General features: G+C 46.5%; 1 protein-coding gene across 1 annotated transcript in view; it reads left to right on the top strand.

The window, feature by feature from the left end:
- The window catches only part of GPC3 (glypican 3), a 417949-nt gene that overhangs the window by 295393 nt on the left and 97304 nt on the right, over nt 1–25252 (top strand). Inside the window, exon 6 of the mRNA XM_040627476.1 lies at nt 18089–18209. Within this exon, the coding sequence (XP_040483410.1) occupies nt 18089–18209 (121 nt within the window). The remainder of the gene's footprint in view (nt 1–18088; nt 18210–25252) is intronic.

Here is a 25252-nt window from a genome sequence, read left to right as displayed (position 1 = left end):
AGAGGAAGGGGGCACAGGAAGGAAAGTAAACAATGGATAACGGACACCGTATTCAAAGGCATTGAGTCAGGTCCTAAAGTCGTTCGATTCCGAGTTCGGGTAGGTACAAGCCAGACTAAAATCACGCTGAGGCCAAGGCTTAGTGGCTCTCCTTAGCAGTCCCTGTCGTGATGGTGGGAGAGTTAGAGACCCAAGTACGGTCTTCAGCATCCCGGCCCTTTCTTTTCGCGGCGACTTCCCCCGCTTTGCCCGTGACCCGTGGGAAGCTCCGCTTACAGAAGGTCGGCAAGAGGGGAGAATGTTGGTGTCATCAATGCCGAGCTCCACAGTTCTTGGTCGCCCTCAGACATTTTTGGATTTCATTTCTGCTTCAGTTTTTCCGGAAGCAGGAACAGGACACTTTATTCTTCCCGATGTGGGGAACCGCTGTGTTCGCCCGAGTCCGTGCCCTAGAAGGAAGGTACTGACGTGTCGTACTGCTTGCTCGGATGGCAGTCTGCATCTTCTACCTTGCTCCACATGAGTCAAGGTTGTTCGTGGAGCGGCTTGGAAGGAAAAACGGATCCTGTAGAAAAGGACTTCATTTGGTATCGCGTGAAATGTTTACGGCAGCTCAAGATTGTTTTAAATCCTGGTAAGGTGAGGGGCGCCTGGGTGGCTCAGTCAGTTAAGCATCTGCCTTCGGCTCAGGTCAGGACCCTGGGGTCCTGGGAACGAGCCCCGCATCGGGCTCCTTGCTCGGCAGGGGAGTCTGCTTCTCCCTCACTCTCTGCGCCTCCCCCCACCCCTGCTTGTGTGCACGCGCTCTCTCTCTTTCTCTCTCCCAAATAAATAAAATCTTTTTTTAAAAAAAGTCCTGGTAAGGTGAGACAGATATGTTTGGAGTGTACCCCCATGTAATAATCCCTCTAAGAGTTTAGATTGGCATATTTTTCATCAGAGCTTTATCTCAAAAGTAGTCTTTAGTGACAGGTATTTTTCAGGACCTACTCTATGGCAATACGTGACATTTATCCCTTAAGATTATGGTGTCGCATACAGTGGCTCTACCTTCACAACTGAGTGAGGAAAAACCCAGCTCATCCCACTGACTGACAGCTTCATATGCTGTGCCGTGTTTGGGATGGGCTGTCCTTTATTACTGTCATGTCTGGGGTAGCAGGAGACGTCGTCAAGGCTCCGTACTGATGTCTGTCCCCACCTGTTGAAGGGTCGCGGCTTATTACTATAAACAGATTGGGTCCTAATTAGTATTATGCCAGCCCCTCCTGTGCTCAGTCGGATCATTTCATGATGTGGAGAACATTGGGGGTCTTCAAGGCTGGTCTCGGAATATCCGTACCCTCAACAAGTAAGTACCCCCTAACAATCTCTCTTTGAAATGTGATTCTGATGGGGGGTAAGGCTTGTCTCCTCTCGATCATGACTCGATGCCCCAGGGCTCTTTGAGCCCAGAAGGCTTAGGAGATGTGTCCCTGAAGGGTTACCACTGCTTTTAGGAAATTATTAACATACTGGAGTTTCTCCTGCAGTCTTATTACCCCCTCTAAAGCCAGTGCATGGGGAGGTCAGAAACTGATTATATGGATGCCCCCCGTCCTCAAAACCTCTTTCTACATCTTCTTTGGGAAAAGCCTTGAGGGCATATGGCCAGTCTTTGTGGTCTGCAAACTGTTGGTTCTTCGCCAGTTGGTCTTCGGTGGGGAGGATTATAGTAAGAAAACCCTGAGAGGTTAGCAAACATGAGCCAGGTGACTGGTGCCTCTTGGGAATAGTCTTTAGAATGATCCAGATGGAGATTTTATTTGTTTTTTTAATTTAAATGCAATTAATTAACACATAGTACATCATTAGTTTCAGATGTAGTGTTCAATAATTCATCAGTTGCGTGTAACACCCAGTGCTCATTACACCACAGGCCCTCCTTATGCCCATCACCCAGTTACCCCCCTCCCACCGTGCCCCTCCCCTCCAGCAACCCTCAGTTTGTTTCCTAGAGTTAACAGTTCGCTCTCTCTGATTTCATCTTCTTTTATTTTCCCTCCCTTCCCCCCTGGTCCTCTGTTTTGTTTCTTAAATTTCACATAGGAGTCAAATCATAGGATAATTGTCTTTGACTGACTTATTTCGCTCAGCCTAATACCCTCTAGTTCCATCAGATGGAGATTTTAATCTTGGTTTGGACACTGTGTGCTTCGGGCAGGTCATTGGACATCAAATTCTGTGACCACATTTGTAAGATGGGGATGATACTTTACAGCATTGCTGTGAAGATGTGTTCCGGCAAGTAGGCATTGAAGAAACGAGAGCCTTGCTGATGTGATCACATCACTATCGTTTGGTTGAACAGGCCAGGTAAATGTCGAGAACAAGGGTGAAGAAGTGTAGGCCATTCTTCCTATAAAAGTGAACTGGATTGGGGAGAGATAGCCACAAGTTTTTTGGAACCCAACCGTTGAATGGGGTAGCTGATCAAACATGTTGGTACTTCTGGCAGCCACTCACTCAGTATCAAAGAAAACAGGCTCTTAAGACTTGGGTGTGTGAAGGACAGGGAAAGGTCTATCATGGAAGCCTTGCTTTGGAGGCTCCCACCGATGGGCCAGCCCTCAGACCCCTCTAGCTCCTCTGATGCTGTGACTGTTGTGGTGGTAATGATTCTGTTCCCCTGCAGGCTGCAGGAAGTGACCAGAAGGTGCCCCTTCTTTCCTTCCCCCAGAGTACCAGCTCTTGGTGGAGCCTTTGAAGCTCAGCTCTCCATGTTTTTGTCCTTTCCTCCTATACTTAAGCAAGGGCACAATATTGTTTGCGTTTCTGATAACTTGTACTGAGAGACATACAGCCAAACAGTTGGGGGTTAACAAAAAGCACACAGAGGCAAATGTCACCATTATATGGCGATCACAAGACCCAGCGTAGTGGTGTTTAAGCGCGTAACTTTGGCATCCGCCAGCCTGGGTTTGGATTTCTGCTCTAGTGCACACTAGCTCTTTCTCTTCCCCGAGTCCCTGTTTCCCCATCCGTACAATGGAGTTGATCATTTCTACCTTAACGGATTGTTGAGAGGACTCAGAGGGATGGTGAAATGCCGAGTATAGCGCCTGGAACACAGTAGGCCCTTAAGAAATGGTAGGTACGATTTCTGTGGTTCAGGGAAAGAAGCCTATAGAAAGGCCCTTGCAATTTTTTCACTGGAAGATCGCTGGAGCTGGGCCCGAGTTTAGCTCCATTCAAGGACCCATTGCTTAATTCTTCAGGAAGATGGCTTCACCCACTCCCTCTCATTTTTAACTTATTTCCTCTCCTTTCTTCAGAAACAAAACAAAACAAAACAAACTCCATCTTTGGTCCCAGTTGGTGCACATTTGGTTGGTGTGCCTTGGTCCTAGTTGGTGGGCATTCGAGGCCACTGGACAGCAAGTGAGAGAGATTTGCGTCTAAGGCGAGGTACCGGGCTGGCCTTCCTCCCTGCATATTGCATTTTATAGCAAATACGGCTTTAAGAGCTCCTCCTAGGATTTCCTACTTGTGATTAACACGGGAATCTTCCTCAATTACTTACATTAGAAACCAGGACAGGTCTAGTTGCAGGTCAGGTCAAGTTGCCCAAGGCTCTAATGTCCTTTCTGTCACTCTTGGCTTAACCTGTGTGGAAAAGGAGAGAGATCATTAAAATCAGTTGTGATCTCCCAACTTCTCGAGCCAATGAATTTTATTCCTTTACATGAGCATGGCTTTGATCCTTGACTTTGTCGCCTTTATAATGAAGTTGCATTTCCCCATGAAGGAAACATGCTAGTTGGTGGCTCCAGTGTCCCGGGAGCTTCCTACTCTTTGCCCCCTCATATTTTAGTGATCCCCACATCAGGTGATCTTAAAAACCACCCAAACCGTTAACTCTTGCCTGGTTCGAGCCCCTCATTTGCACAGCTTCGGGCCCAGAGCTGGGAGGTGTCTCTGTTCCACACGAGCCAGACTCAGCTGTCCTCACCCGAGGTTGGGGTACATCAGCTTTGGATCGGAGGGACAGGTAGGAGGGTTGTGCTCCACAAGAACTCAGGCCGAACACTCAATCTCCAACTACTACTAGAGAGGGTGAAGCCAAGGACTATTCTAGAAGGGGCCAGAAAAAGAGCTGTTGGACTGGCTTACCCCTACCTATCCTTAACTCAATGGCATCTCTACTGAGAAGCCTGAATCCTCCTGCCCCCTGCCCTAGTCTGGGTTTAGGACCCCTCAGCACCTGGGTGCCCCTCTAGGGTGGCCGCAGTTACCGTGTGTTGGGATTTTCACACATGTCTGTCATTACTAGCTCCTTCTCCCTGCATATCCTCATTGCTTAGCTGCCCCTGCCACAGAGTAACCTCTCCAAACGTGCTTCTTGAATTCAGTGGGTGAATCGATGAACATTCTCGTGGCTAAACAAACCTGAGTTCTAGACCTGGCTCCCCCGTGCTATCCCTGTGCGCCTCTGGGTGCGCGGCTCAACTCTCTGGGTTTTGTCTTCTCCTGTGAAATGGTGAAATGAATGCCTCCTCCTTACTACCTCTGCGGGGTTGCTGCGAGCCTCCAATAAGAAAATGCATTTGAAATATCTTTGAAAATTATGAAGCACCCTGCATTTACTAAGTATTAATGTAGAAAAAAATAGACCAAATATGGCGGGAGGTTCTGCCCTGAATCAATGGAACTGTGTGTTGGCTAATTAACACAGCACGACCAGGCTCTCCTTACAAATGCTCTAGCAGCTTCCTGGGTGTCTTCTCTCTCTCTCTCTCTGTGCATCTTTCCAGAGACATTACCTTTAATTTTTTTTTTCTTGAAATAAATCCACCTATCCCCACAGAATTCTGTTTTTAAACAGGTCAGTCCATGGTGCTGAAGAAACCTGTTGGCCCCGGATAAGAAAATACTTGGAGGGATTGGTAGCATCGGTTTAAATTAATGAACAGTCTGAGTGACAGCCATTTTACAATAAATGTAGTTTTATTACTTTCAAACACATGTAATAACAGCCCTGGGAATAGAACCTAGAGAAAGATAGCCTGCATCAGCGAATCAAAGCAAACAAATAAGAATCCGTGATAATGAGCCTATTACTGGGTAAACGTCCTGCTAAAGACCGTCATCCTCAAATAGGCTAAGGTTCCCCTGCTGAAATCCTTTTATTTAAGAAATGCTTTTTCCCCTCCCTTCATAGATAGGAGAAAAGTCCCATTAAAAATGGCTACCCATGGGGCACCTGGGCGGCTCTGTCGGTTAAGCCTCTGACTCTTGATTTTGGCTCAGGTCCCGATCTCAAGGTCGTGAGATCGAGCCCTGCCTTGGGCTCCGCGCTCAGCACAGACTCTCTCCCCCTCTGCCCCTCCCCCCACTCACTCTCTCTCTTTCTCCCTCCCTCTGTCCAAAACAAGTAAATAAATAAAGTCTTTTAAAAAATCGCTACACATGGCTTCTGGGTAACCCAGCTTTTGCCAATGCCAGTGGATAGCATCTAGCAGCAGTCCTCTGCACTCTGGCCCTAACAAATAGTAGTCCCAAACAGCAAACACGCTGTGGCCCCTACAGGGATCCACTTGTCCCAGTTTGCCCGAGACTTCTCCTTTTGGGCACAGAAGGTTCTGAGTCCTCAGTCCCTGGCAAAGCGAGACAGCGGGTCACCTACTGCCTCGGGACGCCCCTAAGTGTGGAGGAAAGGTGCAGTCGTAGGGGGTTTCCACTGGAGGGATGAAGGCGGGCTGGGCCACCTGCCGCTCACCCATTCTGTTGGTCATTCCGCCTTCACTTTGGAACTTCTCTTACCATTTCCTCCCTGAAACATGTTGATCCCGTCTGTCTTCCCTGTGCCCCCCAAAACCTATCTGAGGCTGTGGCCAAACTTCAGAAAGTAGGACTGAGACAGCAGCAGTGGTTAAAGCTCGTTCATAGCTAGCATGTCTGTGGTGCTTCCCATGTGCCCGGCACTGTGCTAGGCACCTCGTGGGCGTTAACTGAGCTGTCTTCACAGTGGCCTTCCGAGCTGGATGTTTATTATTACCCTCATTCTACTGATGAGGCTAGCTACCCAAAGGCCGCAGCACTGGGGGGATGGGATCCAGGCTCAGGTAGTCTGTGCCCCTCTACTCACGACACTGCCCTGCTTCTCAAATCCCTGTCTGCCTCCGAGGTTAGCCCCCTCCACGCGATGTCTACACACATGGCTCCTGTAGTAAAGCCATCACCGGTGTATCCCCTCTGGAGCTCGGGAGCCCTTGTAAGAAGAGACCCTCTTAACCCAATGCTGGAAGTCCATCCAGCCTAGCTCCTAGGTCTACCATGACCCGGTGTGCAACCTTGGACAAGTCACAGCCCTTCAGCTTTTTATTTTATTTATAAAATGAAGGAGCTGGACAGAGTGACCTTGAAAGCTCTTTCCAGTTCTAACAGGCTCTGAGATCCTATGACAAGGATATTTGAGGGGGAGGGAGTCAGAAACAAGGAGGAAAGCCATCAAGCCGTCTTGATGACTGGGAATTTCCAGTTCTTTCCCTGATGGCTTCCCAAACAGACCAAAGTGAGAGCGCTTCAAAAGGAGCCCCCGGGTATAAGCACTCTCCTTAGGATGGCAATGAACTCTTTGTCTGACTCCTCTGGGTATCTCTGGGGCTGCAGGGAAGCAGGTGGGGTGGCTGTGTGAGATGTTGTCGGAGTTGTTCTCAGTTTCTGATATTGGAGAATTTGGGGTGAAATTCATATAATTAAACCTTAAAGAAAATGTTTCCCGCCATAGTACCACATAACCCCAAAGGGGCTTCTGAGCAAGAGAAATGGAATTCACTGTCTGTTGCTCCAAATGGTCTTTGACACAACCACCTGGAATTGAAATGAGAAGCCCTCTAAGCACAGAGATATATCAGTGAGGGGGGAGCTCCATCGAGAGAAGTGCCGAGGGCTGAAGGGCAGGTAAGAGCAGAGGAATACAAAGTGGCCGAGCCAACCGGCAGGAGGGAGACAATTTTCGCTCTCTCCGAGACCCTCCGGGCTAGAGAGCTAGGCTAAGTTTTGACCTAGTTGTCCTTGTGTGCATTGCCGTGAGCTTTTATGAACTATTTATGTAGCCGTTTTATAGTTTACCAAGTGCTTTACAGTCACTTTTATTTGGCTTAGTAAAGTGTTCCTGGAATGCCATCGACTTTATGGTCAGGAGAGTCCCCTCTCGTTTGCGTGGTACCTCTGTGCGTCCAGCCTCACACAATGGGCCGCTTGTTCCAGCAGGCGGGCAGGTGCAAAGAGTCAAGGCGCTGACGGCACCTGCAGCCACCGGGGCGGTCGGAGTGGGGGTGGTTTACACTCCCGTTCACCTTTCCTCTCCTCTGTGATTGTGTGGTTTTATTTTATTGCTGGCAAGCAGAGAGTGGCAGTGCCTGGCTTGGATCTGCCCAGGGCACAGCTCTTCTGATCGTCGGACGCTGGCAAATGGTAGGCCCTTTTCCCTGTGCTCAGGGGCTCTGTTCTAGCTCCCCTGCCCGGGGGGCACCAGTGCCACCGTCTTCCATCAAGCAGACCTACGGACTGTGCTTCCTCCTGCCAGCCCGGGGCTCTGACTGCAGCCTGGATTCGGGGGCTCGGGGAATGCTTTTAAAGGAAGAAGACAGCAGAAGGAGCCATTGCACTCTCTGCAGACAAGACTTTTCAGTGTCCTTGGGCAAGTCTAACGCCGAGTCACTGTATTCTTGGGGGGGGGTTCCTTTGACCTCCCATCAGCCCCCGCGGCACCCTCTGCCAAGCACGCTGGGCGTCTCGACGGAGGCTGGCGTGTGTGTAGGTGGGGCAGGAAGAAGTAGAGCTTTACACTCTAGGTCACAGATTTGCTGGGAAATCCAACACGGTCACCAGGCAAAGATTTCATTTGCTGAGGACCAGGTTTGCCACAGCCAAAAGCAGGATCTGGGCTTCATGGGAAGTCCAGATTAGAGATAGTGGACCAGAACATTGGAAAATTCGGGACCTCCAGCTACCGGGGGGCGGGGGGGGGGTTGTGGCTGAGCTCGGGGCTATGTAGATGCTTCACAGGGAAGTGTTGAGTAGACAGCACTTGCATTCTGTTACTGATGGAAGATGGCAAATCCTTTCTCTGATGCCCAGAACCGAGAACCTAGAAACTTCGCCATCAGATTTGAAACTTTTTTTTTTTTTAAATAATCTCTACACCCAATGTGGGGCTCAAACTTATAACCCCAAGATCAAGAGTCTCATGCTCTCCTGACTGAGCCAGCCAGACACCCCTGAAACTTTCCAAGTTACTGCCTTGACCATAGGAAATATAACAGGTATATCGGAAGATGGGTTTTCTCAGCAGTAGAATCACATTAATTTAGACTCAGAAGCGAACTGAAGTTTACACGCGGAGAAGGATTGATTTGCTAGTGGTGTGTATGATGGCTGGGCTTGGCGTGGACGCGCACTGCCTGGTCCATGGGGGATGGGGCAGAGGCTGGAAGGAGTGGCGCTTGGGCTGTGGAAACTCACCCGTCTGGCTGGCCCAGGTGGGAAGTGACCCACCACCTAAATAATGATATTCACTGGGGCCCAGGGAAGGAACCCTGCCTTTCTCCAGGTAGGCATTCGTTTCCAAAGTGGTGCCATCTAGGGGGCGGGACACAGTGGCCGGTTTTCCTGGCAAGGCCCGGACAGACAGAAGTCCAGCGTAAGGCAGGTTCTCCGTGGCTGCAGATTGGGGGATGGGAGGAGGCCCCAGAGGGGAGACAGCTGACAAGACCTGGGCAGGGAAGGTTAGAGTCTCCCCCATACAACCTGAACTTTGGGTGAGGCGGTCAGTCTCCGTTCAGTTCAACAGGCATTTATGGACTGCCTACTGTATGCCAGACACGGGGTGAAGCAGAGGACTGACCCAGAGACAAAGACAGACAAGGAAACCAGGACAGAGTTCAGGTGGCACAGCCCAGGGAAATCTAGCTGGCAAGAGGAAGTCATGCCTGAACCTCTGGGGTTCCCTCCCCAAACAAGAAAGACCGGCATTGAGGTGCAAGACTAATTCCACAGCCTGGGGCCTGACAGGCCAGTCAGCGAAGTGATCGCCTTCCTGCCTTTGTCACCACTGGCTCAGGATCTGGGTAGGCCTAATCCTGTACATTGAAGGCTTTGAGGCCTGCACATGAGTGTGGCCAAGACAAGAGGAACTGACAGGCAAACAGTGACAGGAATAGTGAGCTTTCCTTTCAAGTATGTCGGCGGTTCCTATTCACGGGAGCGCAGTGTGTCCTCCCCTCATGATCTTTGGGGGGTCATTAATAAGGTTCAGTGGGACACCCGAAGCAACACCGAGGACGTTTCCCTTTGTTACTGCACATGCTTGAAACACAACACGAGGGAAGAAAAGAAGCCCCCCTTTCCCCTAACCCAGACGTGCTTGCCTCTCAGACTGGTCAGCGAAGTGTGACTGTAGGTCGACTTTGAGGGTCCCAGCCTTCATTTTGCAGATCACTGCGTTGAAGAATGGCTGTTTGTTGCGGACCCCACGGAGAGCAGAGACGGACACAGCGGTGTCCTCAGGAGAGTGATTTGAAATAGCGTGTGGGTGTTTTCAGGAGCCGCTGAGTTCATGACTTGTGACACCCCTGCAAAGTGGGAGCGGACAGTTTTGGGTCACAGAGAGGAGCAATGTGAAACGCGGGGGGACAAGTGAGTGGGTTGGGCTTCTGACACCCCAAGTTGGTCACTGCCCTGGGCCTCAGGAAATGATTTGTTCTTCAGCGGATGACAATTAAGTTTGAACAATTTGAAGTCCTGTCCGGTTAAGTCCCCCTTCCCCCTCCCCCCAGAGGCCCTGTCCCCTGGAAGCTAGCCACGCACACGTCACTGCTCAATCACAATCCGAAAGAAAGCGTTGGCTGCTTTTGGCCTTGCTCACTCCTCCCTAATCCTACACCATCGGTGGCCCTGCTTGGACTTGGACCTTAGCTGGGGTGTCCTTACAACCTAGACGCTTCCATTTCTTTGGGTGTCTTCAGCGCGGGGGTGAGCCAATCTGAAGCTTCCCCTGACTTTCTTCATCCTCCCTCCGGAAATCCTTTTCGAATAATGTTTATTGTACACTGACCGCATGTCGACACCATGTTCAGTGCGTTCGCATGGTAAGAGCGGCCCTCATCTGGGTGTGCTGGGCACTGTTCTCAGCACATTGCCTATGTTGTCCCAGTTTACTAGCTTTCAGGCTATCGATTCGTCCTCCTAACAAGGCAGGTGGCATCATCCCCATTTTACAGATGAGGAAACTCCAGCCCAGCGGGGGTTTCATGATTTGTCAAAAGGCACACAGGGAGTGGTGGAAACTAGCTTGGGAACCTCCGTCTCGATGACAACGCTGGTGCTCCTTCGGCCACGTGACGCGGCCTTTCTAAACTGTGGGATGTACTCGTGGTCTTGGTAAACTTCGTCTACTAAACAGAATTTCACAAACTAATTCCTGATCACCATTTTGACCATCCATTGCTTTGCCACAATGCCGTCACGGGCTGTGGAGGTCGGTGACCCGTTCTCTGACTCCTTTCTCGGCTCTTCTGTTGGGGAGCGATACAGCCCTGTGCAAGTCACAGCTGCAGGGACGCTTGGCCTCTCTGGGCCCCAGGCTGCCCATCTGTAAGTGGAGGGCATCGGACTAAATGATTTCGAGGGTTCTTTCCAACCCCGATATTCATTCCCATGAGTTAAAATCTAACTGGGAAAAAAAAAACCTAACTGAAAAACAGGTAAAGATCATTTCCTTTTGGCTCAACTCCAGTGGGACGAGAAAACATCTGGTTTTCTGGGCTAGTTCTCTGGTCTAGAAGGACTTGATAAATGAGTTCGGGGTGATTGAATAATAAATCCCCACCGCACACGCTGTCCTGTGACAGCCCCACCCCCGGTTCCCGAGCTTCTGAATTACATAGTTCTTTCTGGTTTTGTAAGAGTGAAACTGGGTCGAAGTCCTCTCCTCCTTGATATGTCCTCCCTCAAGGACACCCCCCCCAGAGAACCCTGCGCCAGGGCCTGGCATCCGGGCTGCTGGTGGTCGGGCTCCAAGCCCAGAAGGCAGTCCTCACCGGCCTTCCCACACCCCGGGCTCTGCCTAGCCCGCAGTCTCACTTCGGCTTCCTTATTTACTTTTCTCTCTCCCTACCTCGAGGTTCCTCTGCAGAGTTTCTTCCTTGCACCAATGTTCGGGTGATCCCCTCATCATCAGCCTTTTCTCTCTGCGTTTCCTTCTCGGTGGGGGGCTGCTCCCCACAACCAGACTCTCCTCCCCATGGCGGGTGATTTTCAACTTCTCACACTTTCCTCACCATCTGGAAAATATTCTCTGCTTCTCTAGGTTTAAATGACTTCTTGAGTATATTCCAAGACCAATCTTTCAGTCCCCCCCCCACCCCTCACGGGGAGCTTTGAAACTAGGTGAAAAACAGATTCTAATACAAATATTCCCTTATATAGCTAATGCCCACTAAATGAGATAAAAATGGATCTACATCTCTCCGGTTTCTTCTCTAGCTTTTACTTCCTGGCTGTTGAAATGTATTCATAATTAATTTCTGAAAGGCTGTTGTTTGAGAACAGAGGGGCTTCTCGGAGTATGGTAGATATATGTTTCTGGCACTCTCCTGGTTGAAATTTGCTCTCAAGTGGTACTGCTGTGCTGACAAATATGGAAAAGATTTTCCTTTAAATATGTGCATAAATAAATAAGAAGCAAATTGTTGCTATCTTTATTAAATGCATTTACAGAACTCAGCTATTTTCACCTTTGCTTTATTTTTCTGTTCATTTATGGAAATTAAGACTGCATCTTGGATAGAAAGAACATTTTTTAGGCCTCTTAACAAGATGGTTTTTCTACCCTGTGTTCTGGTTTGTTTTTAAAGCTATTTATACTCTTTCAATTATCCCATTTTTCCACAGTGATTATTGTGGCTGGAGCACTTTCCAAAGAAACGAGCTGATAAATCAGGGGCTGCATGCAATACTGCAGTATTTCCATAAGATGGCGCTCTGAGAATGTGAGCTCTGTAACTTAGCGTCTCCGTCTAACCTGGCAGCAAATTTAACTTTAGTAAAATCACATATTTGGGGGTTGGGGGGGAAGTTAGTCCTTCTAAGACTTGCTCTCAAACACTTGCCACCATTCTAATGCCTAGGGGAAGAAGGAAAGTGAATTTTCTAGCAGTCCCCCTGCCTTATATCCGGGCTAGCAATGTTGGAAATCAGCAGGGTGCATTTAAGGGACCTTTTAAAGAACAGACTTTCTTCTAAAGGGGCGATTGTGATACTAACAACTTGTGCTGGTAGAAAAGCCCCTCTCTGGGTCTCAGTTTCTTCACCTAGCAAGGAGTGCATTGGGCGAGATGATCTCCTAAGGGTGTTTCCGTTTCTAGCGATTTCTACATTTGAGTTCATTGATTTCTTTCCGCTACACCCTTGCTGCCTCAGCCAGCACAGAAATGGGAAGAAAAGATCGCCCATTTTACGCTTGTTTGACTCTATTCCTCTTCTACAAGTGCTCTCTTTGCTTCGACTGTCCCAAGACAAGCATGCCCAGATGTCCTGTTTTAATTAGGTTCCTTTTCTCTTTATGGCTTTTGCACCGATACCCCCCTCCTCCCCCAGCCTTGACCAATCTGCCTGAACAGAAGCATGACCCCCTTTTCACTTCACAAGTAGGGATTTCTTGGCATTATGGCAGTCATTTTTGGGCTAAGCAGATCCCAGAGTGGATGGAAAAAGGCAAAGACACCGCATGTAATACTTAAAGGTGACACTTCTTAGATCACATGTAACATATCCAGTTAAGCAAACTTGAAATTCTGGAGATAGGAACTTCTCTCTATTCATTTTTCTTCCTCCGCTGCTTGGTATTCATTGCCAGAACCATGTCAAAGCTTTAGGAAAGAAGAATTCCTGAGAGAGGACAATTAATCTAATTAGAGATGAGTGTCACTAAGTAGATAACTCATCATTACGACCCTCCGTGGCCAGAAGTGTCCCCGTTCCTGGCGCTCTGGGCAGTCTGTGGACAAGGGTCGTGCTGTGATGGCTTGTCCTCGTTCAGAGCCTCTCATGACCCCTACACGCCCGTGGAACACAGGGAGCCAGTGGAAATGAAATGCTGACTTAATTAATGCAAAAACTACGGAGACACCCCTAACAGAGTCCCCCCGGGGCTTGAAGCGGAGCGTGCATGTTCATAAAATTCCCCGAGGGGGCACATCACATCTGCCACATTGCGATAGCCAAGGGGACGAAGGCAGAGACGCATTAAACACAACATTCTCCTGCATTCCTTTTCCTATTGTCCTTAGAAATTTTCAGATCGCCTTTGGTGCTTGTCTAGTGGCGTGGTGGCGGTGGTGTGGTGGATTATTTATTTCTCTGACCTCAATACCGTATCTCCCAAGAACGCAAATATTTCCCTGAATAGCAATACTGTTGGATCTATGTTTGGGAGAAGAAACTCCATACACGGGGCTCTCCCTGAGGGTTTTAAAGGGCAAGCCCAGGAATTTGCTGAGTAGGTGAGGAGAACCGCTGTTGCGTGCCCTGTGCCGAGCCTTGGGGACCGTTACAGGGAGCTTGTGAATTGTCTCCTATGGGGAGCAGTGCGGTGAGGAAATGGCAAATACCTAGTCGGTCTGGACGATTTCTAAGGAAGCAATAGCAGCATAGCGGTTAAGAACAGAGGCAGCTAGGGGCGCCTGGCCGGCTCTGTGGGTGGACCATGCAACTCCTGATCTTGGGGTTGTGAGTTCGAGCCCCACATAGGGTGTAGAGATGCCTTGAAAAAGGAAACCTTAAAAGAAAAGAACACAGGCAGCTAGAGATGGACTCACAAGGTTTCAAACTCCAGCTTTGGTATCAACTTACTGTGTGACTTTGGGCAAGTGACTTCACCTCTCTGTACCTCTATTTCCTCATCTGTGAAAAGGGCTGATGATAATAATAGTGTCTATCTCATTGGGTTGTTTGGAGAAGTCTGTGAGATGCTGCATGTCTTTTCTTCTTAGAGCTTCAAACAGTATCTGGCACCAAGAAAGCACTCGATACTGACAGCTCTTGTTACTGTAAGTGCCATAAGGTGCTCTGGGTCGTACAAAAGAGAACTAACCAAGCCTCTGCCTTCAGAGACCTCCCAGATTTTATGGGCTGGTGAACGGAATGCACGTAAGAGGAACACGAACAACTCGGGGCGCTCCCCACAATACAGTTACACACAAGGCCAACAGGTCAGGATACGTCAGAGTGGCTCAGGGATGCCCTCAGCGCTTTCAGGAAGGGGCTTTAGGCACCCACAGAGAAAGCGAGAGAGCCCTTGAATGACTTATTTGCCTCCTTGTGAGAGAAGGTGCTCGTACGAATGTGCATTCATGTTCACAGCCTTGCTGGTCTACCGTCCTTTTGAGGTAGGTGGGTTGGCGTTACCGCCCTGAAGAGTACAAAACATATAGGCTGGGTTTCGCCTAACGAAGCAGAGTTGGCGACGTGACGATAAGCATCTGAGGTTTGAAGGCGGTCTGGGGTGACATCATATATATTGCGTTCTGTCAATACGCATTCTGTCCTAAGAAGTCACCTTCGAGCTGTGCTGCTAGTAATGGCCACCATAACTCTTACCAAGAAGAAGGATTTCCCACAGGCCCTGCTTTTAATTTCCCTTTCCCTTCCTTTTGTTTTCTCTTTTGCCTTTAAGAAAATTAACTACTATATAAAACTTCACTCGTTAAACTTTAAATTATTATAAAGACGTAAAAATGTACAAGATATGGAAGAACATAAAATCAAATTAAGAGTTCCCTAACATCTCCCCTTGCTCACCAGATATAACTGCTATTTCCATTTCTTAAAAATGTTCTGCGTCTATCTGGACACATATAAAGTACAGGAGAGTCATGCATCTGCAGACCTGTTTTTACCCCAAATGGAATCACACCGTACAGTCTTGACCACTGCTCGTATCTGCAACAGTGTATCCTGGATTTGGCCCTGTGTCAACACATAGAGATCAACTTCGTCCTTTTCACGTCTGCATGATATTCCATTTAGCATTCATGGCTTTTAAGATTCCATTCTGTATTTTGTCAGGGTAGAGAGGTGGGAAACAGAACTGATCAGGGTGTGGGGGAGGTATTGAGACATCTAAAGAGATCGCAACGTTTTAAAACAGTGCCATGAAAATTTAGCAGCTGTGGGAATCAGTTGGCTCAGTACTTTGGGTCTCTGCTTTGCGGAATACAGAAAATAAAGGCAAGTTTTAGGTCGAAGCCACAGGCCAGCTCTTCCTAACACTTCTGTAACCAGAAACCATGCTTAATTTGCTGAAGTCCTTTGAGGATTTAAATAGCACGGGGATAGAGCGGAACAGTGGATGCTATTTCAACTTTCAAAAAGTTTGGCAAGCTTTTCAACCCAAAGCTGTTTTTAAAAAATTGAGTCACCATGGGAGTGGAGAGCAGTGTTTTGTCCTGGCTCCTGATCCTTATATTGGAGATAATAAACAAAAAAAATAGAGCAAAAGGGACACTTTTCCAGATGGCGGGAAAGAATACAGTAGGGCTGCAAGGGATCAGCTGGGGGACTAATTTGATTTAATATTTATAGGTGATTTGGAAGAGGGACTATAGGGCAAAATCGCTACGTTGGCAGATGTCTTTACACTATTCCAATAAGGATCATAGTCTTCAGGAAGACGTTTGTTTTGTAGGAACAGACATAAAAGTGGCCGGCAAGCTTCGATATGAAAAAGCGCACGGAAACGTCTCTGGGGACACATTCCTGAAGTTCATTCCAGAAGACTTAGAATAAGCCTTACTTCTTTATCTGTGAATAGGGTCTCTGCTTCAGGCGTCAGTAGGTACAAAGAAAGACACGATGAGGTTGCTGGTATCATCAGGAGGGAGATGGTATTTAAACAGCATTATATGAACATAAAAGAGGAGGCTAGTAAGCTGATTGCCACAAGATATATCAATAAAGAATGCGGCTTTGCGTTTCTTGAATATAGCCCCAAAGGCCATTGGTGTTTGCTGGTTCGTGATCTGTGTATTCGCTAATCTTCAAAGTTAAATAAGCGGAATATGTTAGGCTATCATTTCAGAAGAAATGCAATCAAATATTCTCTTCAACTTTACTACAAAATATTTTCCTTTTCATGGGGTGCCTGGCTGGCTCAGTCAGAGGAGCCTGCGACTCTTGATCTCAGGGTTGTGAGTTCGAGCCCCATGTTGGATGTAGGGATTATTTTTAAAAATATATTCCTTTTCATAGGATGACTTTAAATTATGCAAGTCAGAACTAGATTTCCTGACCTCCTCTGCTACCACACGTCTTTTCCAAAGCATGCCCTGAATATTGGCAGATACATTCTATCATGGAAGGGAACACCTAACAAACCCACATCAATATCTTCTGAAGTTGTGGAATTTTTGGTAATAAATAATAGAGATGTCTACCCTACGCTTGTCACAGTGTGGTTGAGAAGCTCAAGTAAGCTGAATGATAAGAAACTGCCTTGTACAAAAATACAGTACTATTAATTATTTACTGCATGTCATAATTTGGGATTACGAAGTGAGGCGTGCCTGCGTGGCTCAGTCAGTTAAGCATCACCCTTGGGCTCAGGTCCTGATCTCAGGGTCCTCAGATGGAGCTGCACAGCAGGGAGTCTGCTTCTCCCTCCGCCCCTCCCCCTCCCCCTGCTCGTGCTCTCTCTTGCCCGCACTCTCTCTCTCTCTTTCTCAAATAAATAAATAAATAAAATCTTAAAAAAAGGAATACGAAGTGACAAAATTCTAGGAAATTATCCTTTATAGCCATTTACGCAAATGTGCGAAGATTGGTATACAAGGATATTCTTTGCAGCATTGTTTAGATTAGCAAATTTTTAGAGATAACTCCATTGTTCATCAGGGATTGGACAAATAAATTATGATGTAGAATAAGGGCAAGATGGTTACTTATGTTCTGACATGGAAATATGTCCAAGATACATATTAAATGATTAAAGAGTTGCAAATCAGCATGACTAGTATGCTCCCAATTCGAGTTAGAATTATGTGTTAGTAGGGGCGCCTGGGTGGCACAGCGGTTAAGCGTCTGTCTGCCTTCGGCTCAGGGCGTGATCCCGGCATTATGGGATCAAGCCCCACATCAGGCTCCTCCGCTATGAGCCTGCTTCTTCCTCTCCCACTCCCCCTGCTTGTGTTCCCTCTCTTGCTGGCTGTCTCTATCCTGTTGAATAAATAATTAAAATCTTTAAAAAAAAAAAAGAATTATGTGTTAGTAAAAGTGTGTGGAAACCCCTAGAAGAATACATATCAAACTGTTAGTCATGCTTCTCTCTTGGAAGGATAGGATGATAGGGGAACTTTTACTTTATGCTTTCTTTATTTCTGTGCTGTTTAAATTGTTTACAATGAACATTATTATTTTTGTAATTAAAAATACAAATAAAAGAAGCAAGAATTTGCCCTCAACCAAACTATCCTATTGTAATGGGGGGGAAGGGTGTAAGGCAAAGGCAGATTTATACTGCACATGGCTTGGGAATGCCTCCTGAAAAGAAACCCAACTCCAAGGCCTACAGGAAATGGTGGGAGGAGGAAGTGGAGGAGAAGGAAGAGGTAAAGACCATACAAGGGTCTTTTTCCAGTGAGTAGAAAGCACACTTGGAGTTAAGGTCCCTGCTGTGTGCTCCCCTAAGACCCAGGACCTCCTTGACACAGCTCTCAATCACTCTGAGTTGCCATTGGCCCTTACTCTTCCACACTGGATCCAGAACACAATAAGAGGGGAGACTTTGTCTGTCTTGTTCATTGTTGTATCCCCAACTCCTGGGGGGAAAAAAAGGATGCTGAATCAATATTTGTTGAATGTTGACTGTTCTCCATTGCAAATAGACTCTATGTGGAGCGGTTTTTCTTTTGCACCATAGGCCATCCCGTGGTCTAAAAGGCTGAAGAGAGCTTGTGGTCAGCTTGACCACCGTCGTCAAGTATAGTCAGCTTTTCTTATGCTTGGGACCCTCGTGTGACCAACCTTTTCTTCACCTTCCCCTTTCCAGATACAGCCAGAAGGCAGCGAGGAATGGCATGAAAAATCAGTTCAACCTCCATGAGCTGAAAATGAAGGGCCCTGAGCCAGTGGTCAGTCAAATTATTGACAAACTGAAGCACATTAACCAGGTAAGTGGTCTACCAAACAAAAATGGAAATGGGGGAAAAAAATAAGGGATGGACAGTGTCTGCTGTTCCAGTTGTGTTCTTGGGCTTTCGGACAGGCAGCCGTTCTCCATTTTCTTCAAAGATTCTTACTGTTGGGGTGCGTGGGTGGCTCAGTTGGTTAAGTGTCCGACTTGTGATTTCATGCACACACCTCTCTCTCTCAAATAAATAAACTTAAAAAAAGATTCTTTCTGTTAAAAAGGACTTCTGACCCTTGTTTTTCCACTCCATTTTTATTTTAAGTTTATTTATTTATTTTTTTAGTGATCGCTACACCCAACGTGGGGCTTGAACCTATGACCCTGAGATCAAGAGTCACTCACTCTTCCAACTGAGCCAGCCAAGCACCCCTTCACCCCACTTTTAAATTATAAAGATAATATTGTAATAGAGAAAGCTTGGAAAATAGAGGAAAAAATATTTCTCACAATCCCAGTACTCTAACCTGTTTTCATTTTTAGCTCTTCTTTTCTAATATTTGTTCAGAAAACCACACTCACACAGACTTGTTACATAATTGGAACTACACAAGTGATTTATAGTTCTTAAAATTAACACTATATTGGAAACACTTTTTCATGTTGTCTCCAGTCTTCATATTAATCATTTTTTGTGGCTGCCTAAGATTTCTTTAAGTATTCATCATAATTAATCAGCTTGCTTTTGCTGGACATTGAGATTGCTTCATATTTTTTACCGTCATAAATAAAGCTACCTCTTCATGCATGGTGCCTTCTCCCGATCTTAGATCATTTTCTTAAAATGTCGGTGTTATCAGGTTAAAGGATATGAGCATTTTAATGCGTGTTTCCAAATTGCTTTCCAACGGGGCTGTGTATCAGCTTTCACTCCCACTAGGAAGATACTAGAAGACCAGCTTCATGGCACCCTTGCCAACTTCTGACTCACTGCCATGCACAGAGACACCCACAGATTCCCTTGACCTGTACACAGAGTTTTTCCTCTCATGAGGAGTTTAGTAACTAGGACACAAATAGAAGTTAGTTGTACCATCTGCTTGTGATTGCTTTGCGGCCACAATTTTTAAAAAAATGCCACCAAAAGTGCCACCGTATACCAGAGTGACAGTGTTCCTGCTCTGTGATCCATGGGTGGGAGGGCCCTGGCACCAGTGACTTCTATTTGTAGCTTAGAAAGAACTTAATGCAACTAAAATCCTTATGCAGGGACAGAGGTTTGTGTATGAAGACACTGGCATGGTTTTATTTTTTAATACGAAGGTTAGCAGTGACATTTTTGTGGTTCTTAGAAAATGTTTGGAAGGGCTTTCTAATGGTGGTATATTTCACTGCAAATGGCTTTGCGAAAGTATTTACAGCACGCTTGGGAGTGACTCCTCCGGTGCCTGGTAAAGTGCGCTGCACTCAGTGAGCCCTTAATAAACAGTCGTTAGTGCTGCTGAGCACATGATCATGGCCGGTGTTGCCGAAAAGTTCCTTCTTTCTGTGAATTGACAACCTCACGAGGTTCTACAAAGCTAGATGTAGTGTGATTTCCCCAGCGTGCGTCTCTGAAGGGTTTGGAGCACAGGGACGTGTAAGGCTGGGACAACAGCGGTCACTGTCCTCCGAGTAATTTCCAAATTATCTCTAGCCAGCTCTGTCTGAGTGGCTCCACTCAACTGGTTAGAGGCCCCCCAACACACACACATATACATGCACATGGGTGAGGCCGAACTCTCAGGCTCCATCACTGTGCCCCTAATCCTACAAGAAGAATAGTGTCAACAGATCTCTTTGGTCAATGGACCTGAAGGAACACCTACTATGTGCTCGGCCAGGTGCCGGGGCCTTTGGGATCCACAAGAAGTCGAAGCCTCTGTATTCATAGCTTCCTTGGAGGGGAAGCACAAGCAGAGAAAGGCCCGAGGTGCGCCAGAACAGGACAAGAAGCACCGCAGAGGGGACAAGCGCGCCGAGGGCTGCCATGTCCAATGAGCAGGTAAAGACAAAGCCAGGGAGTGGCAGGCATAAGAAAGATCGGAGGCCTGCGGGTGGACCCCCACGGTGGAAGAAGGGAGTGCCGTACCATATCTGATGTGGGCTTCTAGGGGATCCAGTGGTCACTAAAAATACAGCCTTGTAGCGAAGACATTGAATGCTTGATGTCATACAATGGGAGACCATGTGGGCTCGTGGGAGGAACGTGGGCTGTTGGATCCAGCTGGGTCTGAATTTGGCTGTGTCTCTTATCAGGTATACAACTTGGGGCAAGTCACTGGACCTGAGCTTTAGTTTTCTCGTCTCTAGTACAGAGAGATACCAAAACCCCTCTTACAAGGTTCTTGTGAGGATTAGAAATTTATCTATAGCCCCATTATAGAAAGCTTAAATATAATCACAGATATAATGTATTTTATGTATTATATATTTTTACGGAGATACACAAATATATATAATCGTATATGCCCGACAGACAATAAATGGCAGTTAGGACGATTATAATTCAGGATTTCCTGTGTAGGCAGGACTTGAGTTTGGAAGGGAGCATTATTCCAGTACTTTCTGCCAGGCTATCTAATCTGCCCCCCAGTTTTGTGTGGTTGGGCATCCCTTTGATGTATCTCCTCTTTGCTCTCCATATTGTTTCCTTCCGTCCCCCTCCTCTCACTTCCAGCCACAAAGGGGAAACCACTTCATGGGTAGGGAGGTGTATATTATGAGAGCTGAAAAAGGCACCGTTGCAATTTCTTTCTCCCACCTCTGCCATGAATGTGTGTGTGAACATTTTTGGTTCCCTTACAAATACCATTGAGCAACCGACTAATTCTCATTGATAGACCAGTTTTACCTGTTTAAGTAGAGCTGTGAAAATTGCTTGGGCCCCAAACACCCACAGTGACTTCTTTTTCTCATCTGTCTTGCTTTACATGGCCCAAACACATTTGTTTTCAGACCTTCAATAAAATTCCTGTGTGGGCTGTGATTCAATCTGAAAGTGAGACATTTTAAGAAAGTCAAAGAAGAACGTTACGATGATGATAATGACAGCAGAGAAGAAGATGATGACGAGCCTTGTTCGTAGAGCACTTAACCATATTTCAAAGCGATTTCATGTTCTAAAAGTCTAACTGCTTGTAGTGGGAAAAATAGTCAACCTGGAAAGGTATGAGATATAGTCCTGTCACAGAATCGTTTCAAGAACTCATTGTTACCTTTGGACATTATTTAGTCCTTCCTGACCCCTGCAGGGTAAGTGATATATAATCGTTGTCCCCTTTTTATAGCTCGGGAAACTGAGGCAGGGAGCCATCAAAGGCTGAGTGGGCATGCTGCCAAAACATCCAGGGAGTTCTGTTGAAAATTCGATCAATCATCCAGATGTTGTTTCCTATACACTGCCAAACATCTGGATTCACTGAATGCCTGACTAAATTGACCTGAAGTTTTAGTGATTGGAAGGGGGGAGGCGGAGAGGATCAACTTCACTTGCCCAAGTTCACATGTAAGTGAGTGTAATGCTATGTTCCTAGGCCCCTTGCTGGGGGCTGCATCTAGTAAATGACCATAAATGCAGAGCCACCTCCTTCTCTCTACCTATGCGTGGATGCCCACGTGCGTCCATCCAGATGGACCGCAGCGGGGCCATTTATGAGCATGTCCCAAAATAACTCTTCACTTTCTTCCGTGGAAATTCTCAGCTGCCTCCTTTCAGTAACTGGAAATAACATACTCACTAAGGGGATAAAGTAACATTATTTCCATATTGACGGTCCCATGGTGTAACCTTGAGGGGCTGGGTTCAGGGTCAGGCCCGGGGCCCCTTTCCTGGGAAGGCCTGCAGGTGTGGAATGGCCTCCCCTCCTCCTTCCAAGCCAGAGTTCATGTGTAACATTCCCACGATTGGAAATGAGGACCTTTTTATTTCCTTTTCAGTTTCTAATTTGTGTGAGGATTTATTGTCTTGTGTTAGCAGAGCAATTGAACTCCTTTAAGCCCTCAGTGTCAGTTCTGAAATTTGCTAGGCCAAATTGCTTTTAAAACACACACACACACACACACACACACACACACACACACACACACACGTTTTGTTTTTGTTAGTGTTCTGCTCCGAGGCTCCTACATGGAGAGAAGACCCCCCAAATAGCAAGAATGATCACACTACATTCTTACCCAGATGATACTGTGGGCCATTTGCCCTCTGACCGAGCTCTGTTGGTGACATTTTCTCTCTCCTTAAGAGCAGCCGTGTAGTTATGTGAATTTAGCGGTCCCCGAACTGCTGTCCGTTATTCTTCGCAAGGAAAGTCTCGCTGTTTGTTTTTTTTCCCTGTTTCAGTTCCGGTTCAAATGAAATTCCCAAAATTGTTTCCCTGCCTGTTGTAAACAGTTGCAGCCAGAGCGGTCAATACCTGCCCATTTGGTGTCAGAGCTTTTCATTCAAAGTTGGATAGAGTCTCATCTGTTCGGGATGGTTGAAATGTCCTACTGAATGGTGGGGGAGTGGACGAGATGGCCTCTTTAGATTCCTTCCAGCCGTGTGATTCTGTGATTTGTGGCTCAAGGTCAGCCTTTAACCCAGCACCCTCTTGTGAACAAGTCTTGTGACTTTATTCTCTGCTCTGCCACTCTTTTTAAAACACCCTGTTCCCAGGTCACCCCTTTCTACTTTGTAACCTCTCATCTTTTCAGAGATTGTTCTCTTCCCACCAGTCTTCCAGCCTGGGCAGATGGAACTTCAACTTGCCCTTCCCCCCCACCCCAATTCTTCTGTCCTGCTGCCTTGTTCTCATTAGGCTATGAAAACATTAAACGAGAAAACCACTTTTGCATTTATCACCCCTAAAGTTTCCCTCCTCCGGGGCCAGATGGGTGACTGGTCTTCGGATCAGGTTAGCCACGTGACTCCATAGGAATGATAATAATTCCGCCATATAATGGCGCAGTACGGTTCAGTTTGTAAAGCTCTTTCGTGTACATTAGATGAACTGATTTTCACAATGGCTCTGAGAAGCAGGCATCATTACCTCCATTTACCAGATGAAGAAACGGAGGAGGGCATGGGAAGGCCAAGTGAACTACAGATAGGAAGTTGGAGGTCTAGACCTAGGATCCAGGGCCACTGATTTCTGTCTGTGCGCTCTTGCCTTCTGCTTCTTTGAAGCCACGGCCGACCTTGTGATGGTTAGCAAGATCTAGACATAAAGGGTGTGCAGCTGTACAAGTAGCAGAAACCCCTTAATTTGTCTAACAACCTCCAGGTCCCTGATACAGTCATTTCTATGGTTGAAGCTCTGAAGTCATCAGCAAAGGAAGAATAGGCATGTCATCTACCAAACCTCAGTTAGAAGATTCTTAGAAAACCAACCACCATGCTATCTGGTGTGGAAACTGGGACACTTGACATGGCTTTGAGTCAGGCACAGTACACAAACTCTCTGTTAGCTATTTCGAATTTATAAAATGATGGCAGATGGTCAAAGAAAATTTAACATGTAAAACAGACAGTGGGATAACTCCATTTCCACCCTCCTCCATAAACACCTGAAAAGTATTTTTAAGATGCCTGACAGATGACTCCGGTATCATGAAAAAGACGCTGGCTTTTGAAATAGAAAGTTAAAATTTTTAATAAGTTAATTAGTGAAGTTGTTAAGTGTCAGAGAAGTTCCCAGGACATTCCTTAGCATGTGATTTAAAAACAAAATCTGGAAATGAATCTCAGGCATGATAGAAAACACTCTGAGGAAGTTTTTTCAGAGTCTTCCCACAATAAAAACAGTGAGAGTCGTAAAACACTGGCCTAGTCCAATGGTTGCTAGAAAAGCCAACATTGATCTAAAATTTCGAAATAAAAGGGGAGAGCTTTTGAGAGGCAAATTTAAATAAAAGGCCTTTCCAAATGGAATTATGTCCCAGTGTCTGTCACACTTTTTCACATACAAATAGCGTGGCAGAACTTTAGGAATGGCCATTTCCATATGGAGCCGGAATGTGTGTGTGTGTGAAAGCCAGAGTAGCTACAATGGCATGTTAACAAGAGCCAATGAATGACTTCTGAGTTACAAAAGGACAATGTGAGTTGGTCTTTAAATACCAGACCTAGACTCTGTGGAGCTAAACATTATTTCATGAAGTAAAAGGGAATTAGCCGATGCATTCCAAAACACATTTATCATTAAAAAATCTTCTGTCATTTTGCTTAATAGCCTGAAAAATAATTACAATGTCTGGTGGCTTTGGGGAGCATGTGTTTTTAATATCTTAATTACTATGTAGAGTTTAATAACACTGCAGCAAGAAGAATTCCCAAGTATTTCATATTAAATTTATTGAAAATGAACTATTTGCTATATTTAGAAAATATAGGATGAAAGGTACTTAAATTGGGTCATGTATTTTAGTCCTTGCATATGAAATGAAATTACTCAAAAATGGAAGATGAGTCAGGAGTGGCAGGCCAAAATGTTATTGGTAGCAGTGTTGGGATAATCTTGACTTAGCAATGAAGGGAAATACGGTATCTTTTTTCACTGCAGTATTGTACTCTCTCGAGTGTTTTGTTTTAGTTAGAAGTAGTGGACCTGTCAGGGGCTCCTGGGTGGCTCAGTTGGATGAGTGTCTGTCTCTTGATTTCAGCTCAGGTCATGATCTCAGGGTCCTGGGATCGAGCCCCATGTTGGGCTCTGTGCTCAGTGCAGACTCAGCTTGTCCCTCTCTCTCCCCCCACTCTCACTCTCTCTCTCAAATAAATAAACAAATAAAATTTTTAAAGGGGGAGGGCCTGGGTAGCTCAGTCGTTAAGTGTCTGCCTTCCACTCAGGTCATGATCCCAAGGTCCTACGATCCAGTTCTGCATCAGGACCCCGGCTCAGTGGGAGCCTGCTTCTCCCTCTCCTGTTCCCCCTGCTTGTGTTCCCTCTCTCGCTGTGTCTCTCTCTCTGTCAAATAAATAAATAAATAAAATCTTTTTAAAAAGGGGAGGTACACCCAGGTGGCTCAGTTGGTTACGTGTCTGACTTTGGCTCAGGTCATGATCTC

This window comes from Ursus maritimus (genome assembly GCF_017311325.1).
Source record: "Ursus maritimus isolate PB19 chromosome X unlocalized genomic scaffold, ASM1731132v1 scaffold_X1, whole genome shotgun sequence".
In the NCBI taxonomy this organism is placed as follows: Eukaryota; Metazoa; Chordata; class Mammalia; order Carnivora; family Ursidae; genus Ursus; species Ursus maritimus.
The sequence above is the reverse complement of the archived record's forward strand: the minus strand, read 5'-3'. Positions and strand labels throughout refer to the sequence as shown.